The sequence below is a fragment of the Melanaphis sacchari genome, unplaced genomic scaffold (assembly GCF_002803265.2).
Source record: "Melanaphis sacchari strain LSU unplaced genomic scaffold, SCAv2.0 Contig2_pilon_pilon, whole genome shotgun sequence".
NCBI lineage: Eukaryota > Metazoa > Arthropoda > Insecta > Hemiptera > Aphididae > Melanaphis > Melanaphis sacchari.
Genome location: NW_020271173.1, coordinates 6297084 through 6314343, shown reverse-complemented (window position 1 = coordinate 6314343; position 17260 = coordinate 6297084). Strand labels below are relative to the sequence as shown.

The following is a 17260-nucleotide window of genomic DNA, read 5'->3' as shown; positions in this document are numbered from 1 at the left end:
TAATATATATTATATATGTATACGTTGCTATTTTTGAGAATTCGAAGTAATCAAAAAATATTAAAATGATATATCACAAGTCACAACATACATTTTTAACTATATACCTATATTGTAACTAAAATAATGTATGATGTAATACATAAACATAGTTGATGACAACAAAAAAATAAATAAATAAATTCACAACACCCTCGTTGTAACGTTTGCAATAAGTAATAACAGTCGTTATTGTTTATTTATTTTTATTTTTTTATTATTTTTTTATTGTTACAAGTCTTGGTATTTATTATTATTTTTTTTCATTTGCTCTCTATATGCATGTGCAACAAAAATAAATATATGCGTTTCTGTGCGTTGTTCGCTTCGTCCTATCCTAAAACTATATCCAAATATGATACATACTACATACATAATGTACCATTCAGCGGCATTGTGCCGCGTACATTTAATATTAATATAGTACATACTACATAACAATTAACAATAATGTTGTATTATTAATTATAGTAGTATAATACCTATAATCCATTATCTCACCAACAAGTTCGTTTAATATATATATGTTATCTATATCTTCAACAGCAGTTTGTTTCTACATATAATGTAAAAGTTAAATAATTATTTTGTATATATATATATATATATATATATATATATATACTAAGAAATGTTGATAATTATAATACCTAAAAATCATCATTAAAAAAAAAAAAATAGATAAGTATATTTTCTATATGCAATATTCAAGAAATTTCAGGGATATTATTTTTTACACTTTGTTAGTTTTATTGATATATTTATTTAGTCAATAACTAAAATTACTTCAATGAAACGTAGATATATTTTATTAGAATTAATTCCATTTATACGAGAAATAACTACAAACAATAATATATTATTTTTAATATTAAGCTTTCAATTTTTTTTTTTTTTTTTTACTTTTTATTAATTTAAATATTTTTAATAATTTATTGATATTTGATATTTATTGTACATATTCTTTTTGCACATATTCAAAGTTTCGAGTTTTAAAAATTATTTTAAATACTTCTAATCACTCATTTCTATTATTATTATAAAAATAACAATCTACGTATGAGCCTTCTAAAAAAGTTAAAAATTTGATTCAACAGAGATAACATACTATTATAATATACATACCTATGTATACTTATAATATTATACTTCCACACTTACTACAGTCTTCACATATGTATATAGATTTACATGCTCAACTATTACATATTATACTATTTATCGTTAAAACATCTTTATTGCGACGACGAAGGTAGTGTCAAAGGAGGTATCGCAAAAGGTTCGTGCTTTCTTTTCACACAAGAAATTACAAAGAGAAATTTTCAAAGCGGTATATGCGACACGCGATGCTGGTGCCTACAAAATTAAAGAGAACATCACTCGAAAGTCGAATAGTCGAAACATCGTAAAACTCGCACTGCGGAAATCATTATAGCATGTATAAATGAATAATATAACATATAGGGTAATTATTTTATTTTTATTCTGAAACAAACAATATCTAACAAAATACAATTTTTTTTAATTATTTCCAAACAATTATTATTCATTTAAACACACTATTTCGTGCATTTCTGACTATCAGTATTACGTAGGCATGTTTGTTCTTGAAATTAAAAAAGGAAAGTGATATTTTTTATATCCATTGTAATTTTCAAGATATGACCCATTGACGATGAAAGAACCACCCAAGTTTCACCCTGTACAATAAATAAAAGTGGTGCAATTGCAATTACTCGGTACTATACACATGTATACTGCAGTTGTTTATACCACGTCAAACGACTACGCTTTGTACGTTAACATCACGCCCGAAAAAATATGCCATTTTAATATCGTTGTCCGCCCTCCATATTTATTATATAATACAATAAAACTGTACGAGTTACGTTTCGTTTTTGGCGCTCACCCGAACGACGCCATTAGTCCAAAACTGCAAAATATTATTTAAATATAAGAACGTTTATTGAAATATTTTACTGTGGATGGCATTATTCGACCTCAGCGGTAAATTTCGCAAACACATCACCGGTAATATTATTATTATTGCGGATTAAAAAGCGTCATCGGCGAGTAACCGACCGTTTTTGGACTCCAATAAATATACAGTGGATTGCCGGGTGTATATAAGTGTTACGGCTAAAGCCCATACAATAATATTATTATAACAAAGGTACTTACGCGACGAACAAGGTATAATTACAAGTATATTCAGTTGTGTAGGTATTCTAGGTAAGTGGTTTCTAAAGTGTTTTTTTTTTCAGGACGTTGATTAGTTGAAGTCTATACTGTGTCATAATGTATATTATGTATATTGTTCACAATTAATATTATCCTGACGCCTCTACTATTTACCAAGGAACTTTTTTTTAGTAAACGGCATTTTAAGAATAATTACTTCTTTGTTTTTCATAGTTATAAAACCAATCATGATTAATGTACCATAAATATTTTTACTTCTTTGATTTTTCTTTGCGTGATAGTTTACGTTATTTGTATTCACTACCAACTCAAAAGTATAGTTAATAATAAATAAATAACTTTTAATGGAAAATATATCTTATTTGTTATTTTTTTCGTCATTTTATCACTGGATTTCAAACCAATATATTATAATATTGTAATTTGCCTATGTTTAATAATATCATTAATATTAATATTATAGATGGCCATTAAACTTTAAGTACTAAGTAAAATACCACAAGTTTAAAAAGGTAAAAATAAATGAAATTTAAATGCATTCTCTAGAACAGATTACAGTAAAAGACGTATGCGCTCTATTTCTTCCCCCCCCCCCCCAATACAAAATGTTTAGTTAATTTTAGTGGCTAAATTACTCAGAGTAATAGTAATATAATACATACTATTTGTCAATCATTATTCAATCACTGTAGTTTATTCAATTATACTTAATTTATCTAAAAAATTAGTTTTAGAATATTTTTTTAACATTCAATATTTGTACTCCGAATGTATAAAATAATATTCTGTTTTCAGTTATCGAATCAAACAAAAAGGTATATAATTAAATTGCAGAAAAAGGTAATAAACATATTTAAAAAAAATATATGTTACTTTAGGTACTTAAAAACCGTATATAAAGATTTTTTTCAAAACCTTGAACTACAAGCAGCTCATAAATGGATCACTTTATACGTTTGCTACATAAAATAATGTAGCGGCGATTACCTGTTGTCGTGAACCTACAATCTTTGGAATGTACAAGACGTGGAAAAGAGGTAGAGTGTAGCCGTATGAGAGCAATGTGTACGTAATAGATTGAAAATTAATAATAGAATACAAAGGATATTTTTATATGTATATACGCGTCTTTATATGTTTACAATGTTAACTTCGGCGAGCATATACAACATGACATTATTCAAATGGGGTAGTATTTTTTACTTTCCATGAGGTGCCTACCAAACTTAATCTAACGAATACACACACACACACACACACACACACCATTAACAATTGTTATCGACAACAATAAAGGACACACATTCATCCTCACTTCTATCCAGCGCGTTGGGGGTAAACAATAGCCCAGTAGATATATAATATAAACTGGGGCAAGTAAATATACATATATAAAAAGTGTATAGAACCAGGACCTATCAATGTAAGTTAACGATGAATGAAAACAAGTTCACAATTTTTCTCATTAAGTACCTAATATATCTACAATACAAGGGTATATAATTATCATTACGAATATCAGACGGGAAACAAATAATAAATTGACAAAATATTTAGGTACATTGTACTCGTTGTACTCGTAAATAATAATATATAATATAGTTATACACCATGCAATACATATAATAATATGTTGTATTTAAGAAGGACTACTTAGAGGGATTACTTAAAAGGATTTCGCATAATTACGGGGGGAATATAAACGACCAACAGTTGTGCAGTTTTTAATATTATATTTAATTATTACTTAAAAAATGGTAAATACAATTTTATTATTAAATATTATTTATCGTACTGGAATAGCCTATAATAAACTTTGCATTTTAATAATATCAACTAAAACAAAATAAAAATAAAAATAAACACATGGTAATAATACTCTAGGAAAATAAAAAGGCTCACATAACATAATAATTAATCGCAACCACCAAACAAAAAAAAAAAAACAATATATATATATAAAACATTACGATTAAATCATTGACTACAATATTATTTCACTAATACGATAGAAAAAAAAAAACGATTGTTACAATACAATAATTTACGTGCCTAATACGATGAGTGTGATAAATAACAACTAGAGTAAGATAAATTAATAAACAAATAAAATCACAAAACAAAAACAAAATTATGGATTACCTAAAAATAATAATGTATAGATAAATGTAAAACCTATACATTTATTGCACCCGGATATAATATATATTATATAAAACATTATTATTATATTTTAATTATTAATCATAATAATTGTGACTCTAACATAATGAATTAAACATCTAAATTAAGTCTTCATAGGTATATTATAATATATATATATATATATATATATATATATATAAGTATATACATATATAAATATATATTATATGGCTATTTTTGTTAAATTGTTATCACCTACTGTCTAAATAAAAATAATATTATTGGGGTTAGTTGATTATGGCCAAGGGGTGTTTTGGTACACGGTTATAATTTTTAAAACAACATTTTATCTCTAACAGGGTTTTTACAGGGCAGTCATCTTGAATTCATTTCGTTACCGAATGTTTTTTAATATTAAAAAAAAAAGCGAGGCATACATGTTTATAATTGAATTACACATAATCCGTTTAAGATGGTGGAGTAGCACGAAGATTAATTTTGTAGTATTGCACATAAGTATGTATTTCTCATACAATGTGAAATTACGTTCGAGAACGTGTTTCACGAGTTTTTGAGGTTCGTCGTTAGGAAGAAATAAATAAAAACAAATTGAAAATTGTGACCATCGCGACTAACATTTAGGGTTAAAAAAAATAGTAACTTAATGTCCACATTGGAAAATTATATTAAAATATATAGTCTGCCTGAGGACTATAGCTCACGTAAAATCCCAAAGATATTTTAACTACTCAGCGCACGATCAATCGAATAAGGCATTATTATGTAATATAAAAGATAAACGATTCGGCAACGTATGTATTGTTTATACATTGAACGACCTGACAATTCAACAAAGTTTATTGGTCGAGATGAGATAGAATCTGCTTAAATTCTAATTATCAAATACTCTCGTAATGTATTGTAATTATCATTATATTATATAAAGAATAGAAAACTTTACCCCAAATAGACATTTGAACAAAGTAAATTGAAAAACTAAATCGTGTTCATCATTCCTCGTGATTATAATAACACCGCGAAGTAACAATAGTATTTATCATAGTATTATACCGTTTTGAAACCTAAAATGTATCACTAAAAATACAGCTTTTGTAGATATATTATTAATCGTCTTCATATTATATAATATACATGTCATCACGCAACTAACATTGATATCAAAGCGCACAATAAAATTGAAGTAATACAGTCATTTATATCTTAGGTTATGATGTAGTTGTTCAAAAAGATTATCATATCAATATAATTATTATATATTATATTATATACACATTATGTATACAAAAGAGGATATCAATTGTTTGATTGTAATTGTTTGTATTGTGAAACTGTATCTAAAGTTAAAATTATATTCAAACATAATATTTTCTAATGGTAAATTAAGAAAAATAATAAATAATGATTTACCAAATATCGTTAGGATAAGAAAAAATATAACTACAAATGGTCAATGGATATACAACACAATCGTAGTGATCGGTCAAGCGTTAACCATTCATCGGACATCAGTCATATTTTGCTTGGAGCCAAAGATTTTCACCAGTTGATTTTCGTAGTCCTCGATGTTCCGTTGCATTATGTTCATACATGGACCCAGCAAACGTTCAAATGCATCAACATCCAAAACTGAACAAAAATTAAAATAAATATTTAAAATAAAATGCTCAACAATAATTTTTGATAATATTATAAAACATGACATTTGTTCAAAATAATTGAATTTTCTCTTAGAGCTTTTTATGAATATTATTAGCACAACTTTTTCAATTCGATTATTTTTCAAACCTCATAATACGTTATAACATCTAATTTTACTATAAATATAACAACATTTATATATAAAAACGAAACTTTCCTGAAAGTTAATTACTTTATCATAATTAATTCAAATAAGAAATTAACTAGATAAACAATCTTGTTATGGTTTCTGGAGTTAATAATACGCATATTTTAAATGTTATATATTAAGGACAGCTCTTATCATCGATTCTATTTAATATCATTAAACAGAATTGAGTGATATACCCAAAAACATAATTACTGCAGTAGTTGGATTCCATTTTACAAAATTCTAAAGAAATTATAAAATTACCTTTTGAATTCAATTTAAATTTTGATATTATTGTTTTACTGTATAAGTTATACATTAGTTTATAAAATTACATACACATGTTAAAAATCTATTCAATGACCATGAAAAAATATTATATACTCAGACTTTGACGGATATAATTTTAATAGTATATAGTCGTATATTAGACAATATTTACCTCGAATTTTATCCTAAAAAAATTATTGATAAAAAAAGAACCAAAGAACATTTTTTAAATAATTTTTACATTTATAAACTCCATTTAATAAAATTGAAAATATGAAAAACGTATGGCTCAGCTATTATTTCGTATATTATATAGAAAATAATGGTTAGAATATTAAGTAGAATATTTTTTTAAATTTTAAATTAGAATAGTTATTGCAGTGTACTTTAGGAAATAAAACGATAAGTTATTGAGGAAAATTTGAGACAATTAATAGAAAGAAAAACATAATTATCAACAAGTTCATATAATTTTTATAAGAACCTGAAATTTATAGGCATTTTATGGAGGTTGATGATGTTTAACAACAAATGTAATACGGGCCTTTATGGCTTTATTTATTATTTAAATAATAATATAGCAAAACAAGAATTCAAATGACTGAAAACAACAATAAAGTCAACCAGAATTTAATTAAATTCCAAGCATTATTTGCCAGTAAACTCAATCTGTAGAAGTGTTTATTATTTACGATATTTTCTTAGGACAATGTAAAGAATAAAAATCAATTAAAACATATTATTATAATCCTGTTTCTTCTCCTACTATACAACACACACCACCACTATAACCACTAATAGTGGAAAAAAATCTTATCACGATGTTTTAATTTATATTGTGTACGGAAAATATAATATACTTTTATTTTTTATTCATGTAAAAGGGTTTGTTTAAACAATCTGTTTATTGGAGAAAACAACCCTCTCGTTTAATAATGTCCCAGTTTCTTAACTTTCACTTAAACAGTAACACAGCAAAAATATCATTTTATGACCCCCTCTGGCACAACTCGGGCTACTATTTAATACATGAATAGGTAGGATCAAGAATCCTGTTGACAATATTATTATAACATTCCTGCACCATTCAACGCAGTTAAGGAAGTTTAGATTGTCCTAGACGGTTTAAATGAAATTCTTTGGTGTAAATGCAAGTAAGCAACGCTTAAAAGGATATAAAGTAAGAACAGACAATAGAGGTCGGCGCCATACAGTAGTACCTACTCGTAATATTGAACATTTTAAATTCTTAAATCCAGGTGCATATTGATATACCTAATGAAATAAACCATTTATATAAGTATAGTGATTGAAAAATGGTTATGGAAAAAAGTCCGTTAGAAATAAACCATTAAACTCGGATATATAATATTCAATATACATATTGCATGATATCGTTGAATGTTGAAAGCACTTCTTCTAACATGCATTATAACTCTATAAAATCTAAGTTTATTAGAAGGCCAAGAAATATATTATCGTATGGAACTTGAAAGTGATTTTTATCACAATCTAAAAATTATTATCAAAATAATTGATATATAATTTAACCTAACTATAGCCAAATAAATAATTTGGCTATTGTTATAGCATTTGTTGAACAAATGCTATAAATATACAAAAAAGATACGAATTACGTCACATTTATAATACTTAAAAAATAAAAACAAAACTGTGAAGAAAAAGAACAAATCACTCTTCAATACATTTTAATCACTATTAATACAATAAATATGTAAAGGTATGAAAAATACTTAGGTAATAGGGCTTTAAACGCCCATAGTGTGGTTTAGTTGCTAGAAACCATTTTAAGTAGAAAAACCCACTCAAATTCTAATTCAGCTATAAAAAAAAACAAATTAAAAAAAAAAAAATTTATGAGCAATGTCACTCTTTTTTTAAAAAACTGAAATCAAAAAAAATATAAACAAGAACCACGTGTACACGTGACCGTTAATGCTCATTAAAATAAGTTAATTCAGAAGTTGAGATAGTTGGAACATATAATTTGTATATTAGACTTGCATTAGGAACATTGTTAAATACAGTTGATGAAATCGATTGAACTTTAATAATTAAAAACAACTGCTTATGAACGTAATAGATTTTATAGTTTTCTAATTTTAAGATAATAACAATTAATTTCTTAATGATCACTTTTAACACTATTGTCTTTATATACTCCAATTATTCAGTTATATTCCAAGCGAAACAATTTAATGTTGCTTTGAATAAGTATTTAAATTTAAATAAATTCAAAATTTAAAATTTAAATTTATTTTATAAATCATATATCATTAAAAAAACTCTATATTAAACTGCTTAAAAAGAGGAACGCCTACTAAAATTTAAAATAATGAATAAGAATTTTATAATTTAGTATGAGAATTTGAGAAAATTTTCCAAATTACAATTTAAAATTAAGATGATGTGATACTGACATTTTTAAGAAGTTCAATATAATCAAATTTCTAAGCACGAGTGAATAAATGTGTAGGTACATATTAAATCGTAAATAATCATTAGTGTAAAAATAATATTGCGACATACTCGCAGCATGTCGAAAACATGCGACACCGTCACGTGTTCGACAAACAATATTTATTTTTTGCATTGATGACTTAACTTATCAATAATTTGACAACTATAATAACTTGTCTACTTATCTCATGATAATATTTCATCAAAAAAAAAAAAAACTTTTAAAAACGTGATAAAAACATAAATATAATGCATTACATGAATTTTAATTTCAATACTTTTTTCTGATAGGAAAACTAGAATCTAGTTAATACTTAGGGGTCAAAAATAACAAATTTTCAGCACTTTTTTCAAAGGTTGGAAAAAACAAAAATAATAAGAGAAAACGAGAATTTTAGAACATTAGAAAGTACACTCGACTTCTACTGTACAGCAAAATGGTTATTTTCTTTTTCTCTTTTTAATTGATTTTTCTGATTATAAATAGTATATTATTATCAATTTTAAATTTTAAAAATTGTACAGAGTTAGTTAAAATTTAAACATGTTTTCAGAAGAATTTTTATATGATAAATAAGATAAACGGTAAAATATATGTATATTACATATACTTTAGTAGAAAATACAGCTAGAATCTAATCCCTTTATCATACATTATACATATTACACAGTATACACCAATTATTCCCATATAGTATAGTTAAGCCATAAAACTATGATAGAAAACAGTAGTAGGAACTCTAACTAAAAAATTTTAAAAGTGTATGTTAAAGTTAAGTAAAGTACGATAGTCTAGTCATACTAGTATAAATATTCAATATAAATTTAAAATATGGATACCTAATCATAAATATATTTTATGAAGTGGGTTAGTGCAAATTGTATTTTTGAAGTCTTATTTAGAATTTAGTCCAATACATTGAAAAAAAAAAAGAAAATATTCGCATCAACTTGATTTTAATTTATAAGTCTCTTTTCTATATTTTATCAAAAATTTATTCTTGTAACTATCTAAAATAAAATTTGAAATGTATTTCAGAGCAAACCTATAAAACTGGTAAACCTACTTAATATGTTTTCAAAGTTAATATCAGTCAATCAAACAAATAGAATTGTTTATAGTTGTGACAAAACAGAAATATTTTTTTCACATTATGTCACATGTGCAATGTGCATACATAGTACATAATAGAGTAGACAGTATAGTAACTGAATGCTGAAAACATATATTAATATTAATTGTATTCTCATACAACACAGAATAAAACCACAAGCTTAAAAAACAAATGTTGAACGAATACTCCTTCTAAATAGAATACTACTTTGGAAGTATATAGAGCAGTGATGAGAAGTTAATTGATAAGTGAGTAAAATACAGTTGAGAAACACTAAGTCTAGATGAAAATAATTCTAAACCAATTATTATTTATTATTTATTGTTATTATTATTATTATTACGATTAATAAATTAGCTGCATTTTTCTGTTTCATTTTTAAATAAATAATAAATGTTTTTTTCCAATAAAAAAATTGTTATTTTACACAAAATTATATGGTTTTCTTATTAACATGCACAGGTATCCCGATTTGAAGAAAAATAATTATGATCACGTAAATTTCACAGCATAAGAGAGTTCTTTAGTTTTTTAATTATATTTCTTAGTCATATTAATGTATATTGCTAAAAATAAATAGATTAAATTATTTATATTTTTGGATAACTGATTAGTATTTACTCTGGAAATAACTAATAATATATCATTAACAATTTCTATTGATTGGTTTTAAAAGACTGACACCTCATGTTGGACAACAAAAAAATATATGCTATCTTACTATAAATCATTATATATCACATTTTATGAACAAATTCCAACACAGTTTACGCAATACATAAAAAATATTTATCAAGTTTTCATGGAAGATAAATTCAGCTGTTGATATAAAACAAAATACATACATGCTAATTTGACTTTGCCTTCAGCAAACACTGACGCAGCACGACCTTTATGAGTGACAAGAGCCAGTTCACCAAAGTAACCACCTTTTTCTATTTGATTAACCTATTGGAAATTAATAAATAAAACAAATGAAGTACCAAAACATTTCATATTCATTTAAATAAGGATGTGTCAAACATTCAGTTTTCACAAGTTTAAACTTTTTCTTAAACTTTAATATTCTTAAAATATTAAAATTGTTTGGATTCAAACTTAAATCACAATTCTGTTTGAATTTCTTAAAGTTTAAGATGTTATAGGGTTTAAAGAAAACACATCCATAATTTGAAACAAACCTTAATTTGTTCACCAGTTTCACTGGTTACTAATACATTAACAATGCCTTCCTCTACAAAATACATTCCATCACCCGGATCACCTTGATTTATAATGCAATCTTTATCTTGGTAATATTTAGGGACTAGAGCGTCAGCCAAATTCATACGCTCATATGACTGAAAATGTAAAATAAAAATTATAGTTTAAATAATTAATAATCATAATATAAAATTCCTTATTTGTTAATTACTTGTAATGTTTTTAACATAGGAACCACTTCAATGAGCTCTTCATACATCTTACGCTTTTTAAATGCACTCTTCAACACAATACGTCTAAATATCTGGCGATCCATAGCCCACAGAAGACCATCGGACTTAGCTTTAATAGTTGCTGCTCGAGGCATGTTATAAAGTAATGCAAGTTCTCCAAAACTACCTTTATGTTCATATGTATGCACCAAACGGTCATTACCATCTGCATCCGTAACATATGCTTCAAATGTACCTCTAAAAATTTTATTATAATCATAATTAATACGGTTCTTTATTTTTTCCTAAACAGAAAAATTAATATGATAATTAAATATTACCTATCAATAACATAAAAGTTATCACCATCATCACCCTGTTTTATAATATCATCTCCAGCATGCACCTCACGATCAAACATTGCATCAATCACATTGTTCATTTGTTCCTAAAATGAAATAAATAATATTAAAAAAAACAAAATCGCAACATGTATGATTGATGCCTACTGCAGTATAAAAATAACAAAATTATGCAAAAAGAAAAAAAATATATTCATACTATTATTAATATTTTAACTAAAAATTCAAAACACAATAAAAAACTTAACATGTACAACTATTTGTTTACTTTTTAATTAAGTATAATAAGAATAACAGAATGTTTTACACAATAAATTTAAAAAAAAACTAAAATTTATCTCACTAATATCGATGAACTTTTATAATATTATTATACAGTATTGTAGTACTTTAAAATTTGTAATGTCTTCTTTATAAATAAAAGCTGCATAAGACCTAATTATATACTGTTAACAATTAATTGATAAATATAAAGAAATAATTGTAAGTATTACAAGATATTATTGTGAATAGTGTCATATAAATGTTTTTCAATACTACAATTAATATATTACTAAATTTATTTAATTAGAAGTTAAATAATAATTTTGTATACCATTGTAAAAATTTCAAAAAAAAATATAAGTTACGTTTTTAATGACATTTTTTTTAATAGGTTATCAACAAAAACATTAAAAAATATACGTGTCTGAAGTAATACCATACTCCAAACTCATGTCATATGATGGTATATACTATATAGAAACAAACTTATGTATAAGTATTGTATAACTAAAGAATATCTATATAGAATATCTAATTTTACAGTTTGAAGTGTACAGATCATAGTTATTGTCATGGGTTACAAAGAAACAATAAATAGAAACAACATAAAAGTATCTAAGGAATAATAAAATCTACACAACACAGAATAAATTTAAATATAATTCATTCATAATATTGTACTATACAATAAAAATACATAAACACTGTCAGAATATTGAGAGAAAAATTTCCAAATAAAGGTTAATTTTAATGAAAATGTTCAGTCACATTAATGATCATTATTAAACAATGATAATATTAAGGATATTATATGACTCCAATTAACTTCTTTTCCACTAAAAATGTAAATACAAACCAAACCAATAAATTGAATTCAAATTATCCAAATACTCTATTATAAATAATAATAAGATTATTATTTCTCCTAAAGGATATTCTTTTAGGTATGAAAAAGTATTTACTTAGCTATTGTTAATTGCATTTTTTAACATTAAATACATTTTTATTAATTAACAATCTTATATGGCGTATCATTAGAAAAATTAAAAATATTTTTAAAATGGTAATGTAAAAGTTATTAATGCTTAAAAAATGTATAAACAACATAATTGTATTATTCTGTTGACCAGAGTTTCATAAGTTAAAAGCCTTTTTGATATTCAAAATCAAAAATATTCTTAAGATTATGATGATTAAACTAATGAACTTTCAAACTTACAGGATCCAAGGCCCTGAATATGAATATATTTTTAACACTAGCTGCAAGTGCTTGACGTTGATCATCAGATTTAGGAAACACAACCTAAAAAAAAAAATGTATTTTAATAAACTAAATTAAACAAGCAAACTTTCATTAAATACATTTGGTCCCTCTTCTTCTTCATCTTCTTCTGGATTATATGTTTCTGCAAAAACTGACTTACGTCTAGAACTATAACGTGTTGGTGGAGCTTCTACATAAAAAAAAAAAAAAAAATTAATTAAACTAAATTAAATAGTAATCATATTTAATTGAATTAATATACATATATACATAAAAAGTAAAATTACTCATGAAATGATTACCAATATTTGACCAAGGTCCTAAAAAAGTGTCATTAGATTTGAATTTAAGTTTAATAGATGGCACTTTTAAACATTTAGTAGTTTCAACACAATGATCAACTTGAAATATATACTGATCATTTTGAGCATTAATTAAGTTATAACAACCTTTCTTGTTTAATCTAAATATCTTCATACAACTCATGATGAAAACTTATAAATGAATGACATAAAGAGAAAAAAAAAAGGTATGAAAAATTAATTTTAATATAATTTTGTATGACGTGCATTGAGAGTATGGGTACTTTATGAATAAATAAAAATGATGTTGTTTTAATGATAAATTTTATTACTTATTGTATAACAATATCTACTGATACTGAAATGTTCAATAAAAATCCAATCAGAAAATGTTTAAGTAAAAATATTTTATTAAATAAATAAACAAATACTTATGAAAATAACATTCAATACTATAAGTCATGTTAAATGAATTGACTCGCAATCAGATTTATAAATGATATTCGTGGAGAAATTAGCAATATACCTGCCAACTAATAAAATTAAATTGTTTTAATAAAGAATATATAATCCTTTATAACTTGTGCTATACATTTATTACAAGTTTTAAGACTATTGTAATATGGATATCGGATTGATAAGTATGTATAGGTAGGTATTGTTATTTGATAGTAATAATATTAAATAGGTACAATTTAAACCATATAAATCCAAATTCCATCAATGTGAGATCAAATTTTTATTTATAACGATAATACTAGAGTGCCTACTAATAGATATTAGAGTATGAGTATTATTTTAAACAGAATGCAAATATTAGTAAATACTTTTTTTTGTAAACTAAAGCACATAAATATTTTATTTAAGAAATAAAAATCATTTTTAAAACGGAAGATTGTTAAATAGGTTTTTAAAAATGAGAATTATCTTAGTGTAGTTCCAAATTGTATAGATGCAATTAAAAAAAAGTTATATTTAAATAATACGGCTAGTTTCAGCAGCGTAACTAACTTAGAGTCGTATGACCTAACCTGTTCACTGGGTAATGAAAAGATAAGATAATCAGCTTATCAAGGGAAATAAAAACCATAAAAGCAAAGCAAAATATACAAGGTACGCACCTATGTCTGAAGCGTCGTCTTCGTCGCTGAAGTCTCCAGCGGTCTGCTGCTTTATACTGGAGGAAGACTTGGCGTTCTTGAGTTTTTCAAAGAACTCTATGCCATAGTCGATGAGATTGTTGGGCTGCTCGAGCAAGTAACCAATCGTGAATTCGAGCAGCATCTCTCTGAGCTCGTCGGGCACGTTCAGCCTGGCGGCGTTATCGCTGTTAGTACTCATCCTCGTTCGTTCCTGCAAAAACACGGCGCAGTCAGACAACGGTCACTGGTGTGTGGCCAGTCGGTCGGTCAAAGGACGGTCGTCGGTTAGCGAATACCACACGCCGACGGTCCCGGAAAATCGACGACCGTTTTTGCACAACAGTAAATAAATAGTTCCGAGTAAAAACATACGCATACATATGCACACAGTACACACAACGCACACAAACACACGCGAGAGCGAGGATCGTGTGGCGAGACGCGGGGCAATTGTCGTGTCCTTGACTGCGTATAATATTGTTGTTACAATATTATAACAACGAAAACGATAATAATTTTTTTATTTTTTTAATACTGCCTAAATAATAATAATAATAATAATAATAATCGCAATTATTGGGTATTGATAATCAGCGTCGGAATACGCCGTCGCCGCGTCGGCCTTCGACGCCAGCCACCCACGGCACACTCGTTACTCACCACGACACGATGTGACAATAATAGTATCGTCGATCGTCGGTCGGTTCGACGAATCTCTGGTCGGATGGGCCGTTCGGCGGCGTAGGCGGTGACGGCTATGCGATCGCTGGGCCCGCAGCTACAGTGTCACTACTAGTCACTACACTAACGGCACACGGAAGAAGATAACGCGCGCGCACACAAACACACACACGCGCGCACGCACGCACTACCGAATGTACGGGGCGGCGCGCACGCACGCACACACACACACACACACACGAACAAGCGAGGGCGCCCGCGCTCTGTGCGGCGGTGTCGGGCGGCGCGAGCTATCAGTGACGGCCGAGATCCGCGCGATCGTGCGAGGACAGACGGCGGCGTTCGTCTCGATCGCGATACGCCGCGGCGCGGACCGGAATGTTATGGGTCCTGCGGGCGACCGCCGATTATGTAACACTATTATTTTGTTGTTTTAATAAAAAAATTACAATATTATTACTATTACTATTATTATTATAATTATTATTAGTGTGTTTGGAATTTTTGATATCCTTGTTTTTTTTTAATCCGGCGGTGCCGTCGGCGAACGGAACGACGGACGGCCGTCCTGTTATCAGGCGGACGTCGCGAGAGCGGGCCGCGGCCGTCCGCAACGTTGCCTGCTCGACGGCAGCGGACGACCGACGCGCCGCCCGACGGCCGAAACCCGTGCGCGTATTTACATTTTACACACACAAGCTCCCGCGTCCTGATTGGGTGGCACATATTATTATTATTATTATTATTATTATTATTATGTACTATATATTTTTAATTATTATATTATAATTTATAGTTAATGATATGCCGCGCGTAATGATAACGTACCTGATATAGCCTATAGGTACGATTATGTTTTATATTCCACCCCCGTAACCGGCCCCCACTCCAGCCGCAACAGAGTAATAATAATTAAATACTTATAAACATGATAGTGGCGGTATTGTGTTACTCTTGGTATGTATTAATTACCGCACTTGTTATATTCATTTCGCTAATTGCCACTTGTTGGTGAACTGTTCAATACAAGCCGCCGGAAAACATATCTATATTATACTTGAGGTATAAACTATAAAGTATTAGGTTAAGCAGACACACCGTATACTGCAGTCATACATGGACGATAACCGACGAGGTCACAATTCGTCGTTATATCTATTTATATTATCGTATATGTTATATAATAATAAAAGAATTGTTACGAGTTTTACTCCGATCGCGTAGGTAAATAATTGTACACAACTGCCTTGGATTATTATGATTTATGATCACCTAATAGCTAATAACTTATTACTTATTAGTACCTAATAATCAATAAATACCTATCTACAGTCTACACAACGGTTAATTGTAAACGTGACAATTTTTTCTGTTGTCGTACCCACCGATACGATCGATGGATTGATATCTAGGTACGAGTTCAGTGGCGCCGTATCTATCTAAGAGACAACCACCTACCTTGTTCGAATGAGCGGGTGGGTTGGTGTTAGGTGTAATGTGTGGCAGGGGAACAGTGAGGATAGCAAACTGTGCATTTGTGTAATAGTTATATGTTTTTGTAACTGTAATTTAATTAATTAGCAGATACTTATCTAATTTAGTAATATCCTAATCTACATAATATACTATATATACCACTTAAACTTTAGACACTATAGTACACCTAATTAAACTGCAGTTCGCAACATAATAAATAGTAGTAAACATACCAAAATAAAATATAAATTAT

General features: G+C 27.5%; 1 protein-coding gene across 3 annotated transcripts; it reads right to left on the bottom strand.

The window, feature by feature from the left end:
- Positions 1-4441: 4441 nt before the first annotated feature.
- On the bottom strand, positions 4442-15923 carry LOC112595922 (cAMP-dependent protein kinase type II regulatory subunit). 3 transcript variants are annotated; one of them, XR_003114739.1, is made up of 10 exons: positions 15511-15923; positions 14830-15061; positions 13505-13596; positions 13362-13445; positions 11858-11964; positions 11516-11774; positions 11283-11441; positions 10947-11049; positions 5815-6033; positions 4443-5741 (listed from the first exon to the last, which is right to left on the bottom strand). XR_003114739.1 is itself a non-coding variant. In XM_025341320.1 (9 exons), exons 2-9 carry the CDS (start codon positions 15047-15049, stop codon positions 5903-5905), a joined length of 1155 nt encoding a protein of 384 aa, XP_025197105.1. In that variant the 5' UTR covers positions 15050-15061; positions 15223-15486; the 3' UTR covers positions 4442-5902. The 3 variants fall into 3 exon arrangements, 2 of the variants coding, with proteins under 2 accessions (XP_025197105.1, XP_025197104.1); XM_025341320.1 differs by lacking the exon at positions 15511-15923 and adding an exon at positions 15223-15486 and having other exon boundaries at positions 4442-6033; XM_025341319.1 differs by having other exon boundaries at positions 4443-6033.
- Between the last annotated feature and the right edge of the window lie 1337 nt (positions 15924-17260).

What these genes read in the sequence shown, in the direction of transcription:
- LOC112595922 (XM_025341319.1), bottom strand. Translation starts at nt 15,049, where the DNA reads ATGAGTACTAACAGCGATAACGCCGCCAGGCTGAACGTGCCCGACGAG. An exon ending in AAGAAGAAGAGGGACCAAAT is followed by an intron (nt 13,446 to 13,504) that starts GTATTTAATGAA and finishes TTTTTTTTTTAG; the next exon opens with GTTGTGTTTCCTAAATCTGA. An exon ending in TATTCAGGGCCTTGGATCCT is followed by an intron (nt 11,965 to 13,361) that starts GTAAGTTTGAAA and finishes ATTTCATTTTAG; the next exon opens with GAACAAATGAACAATGTGAT.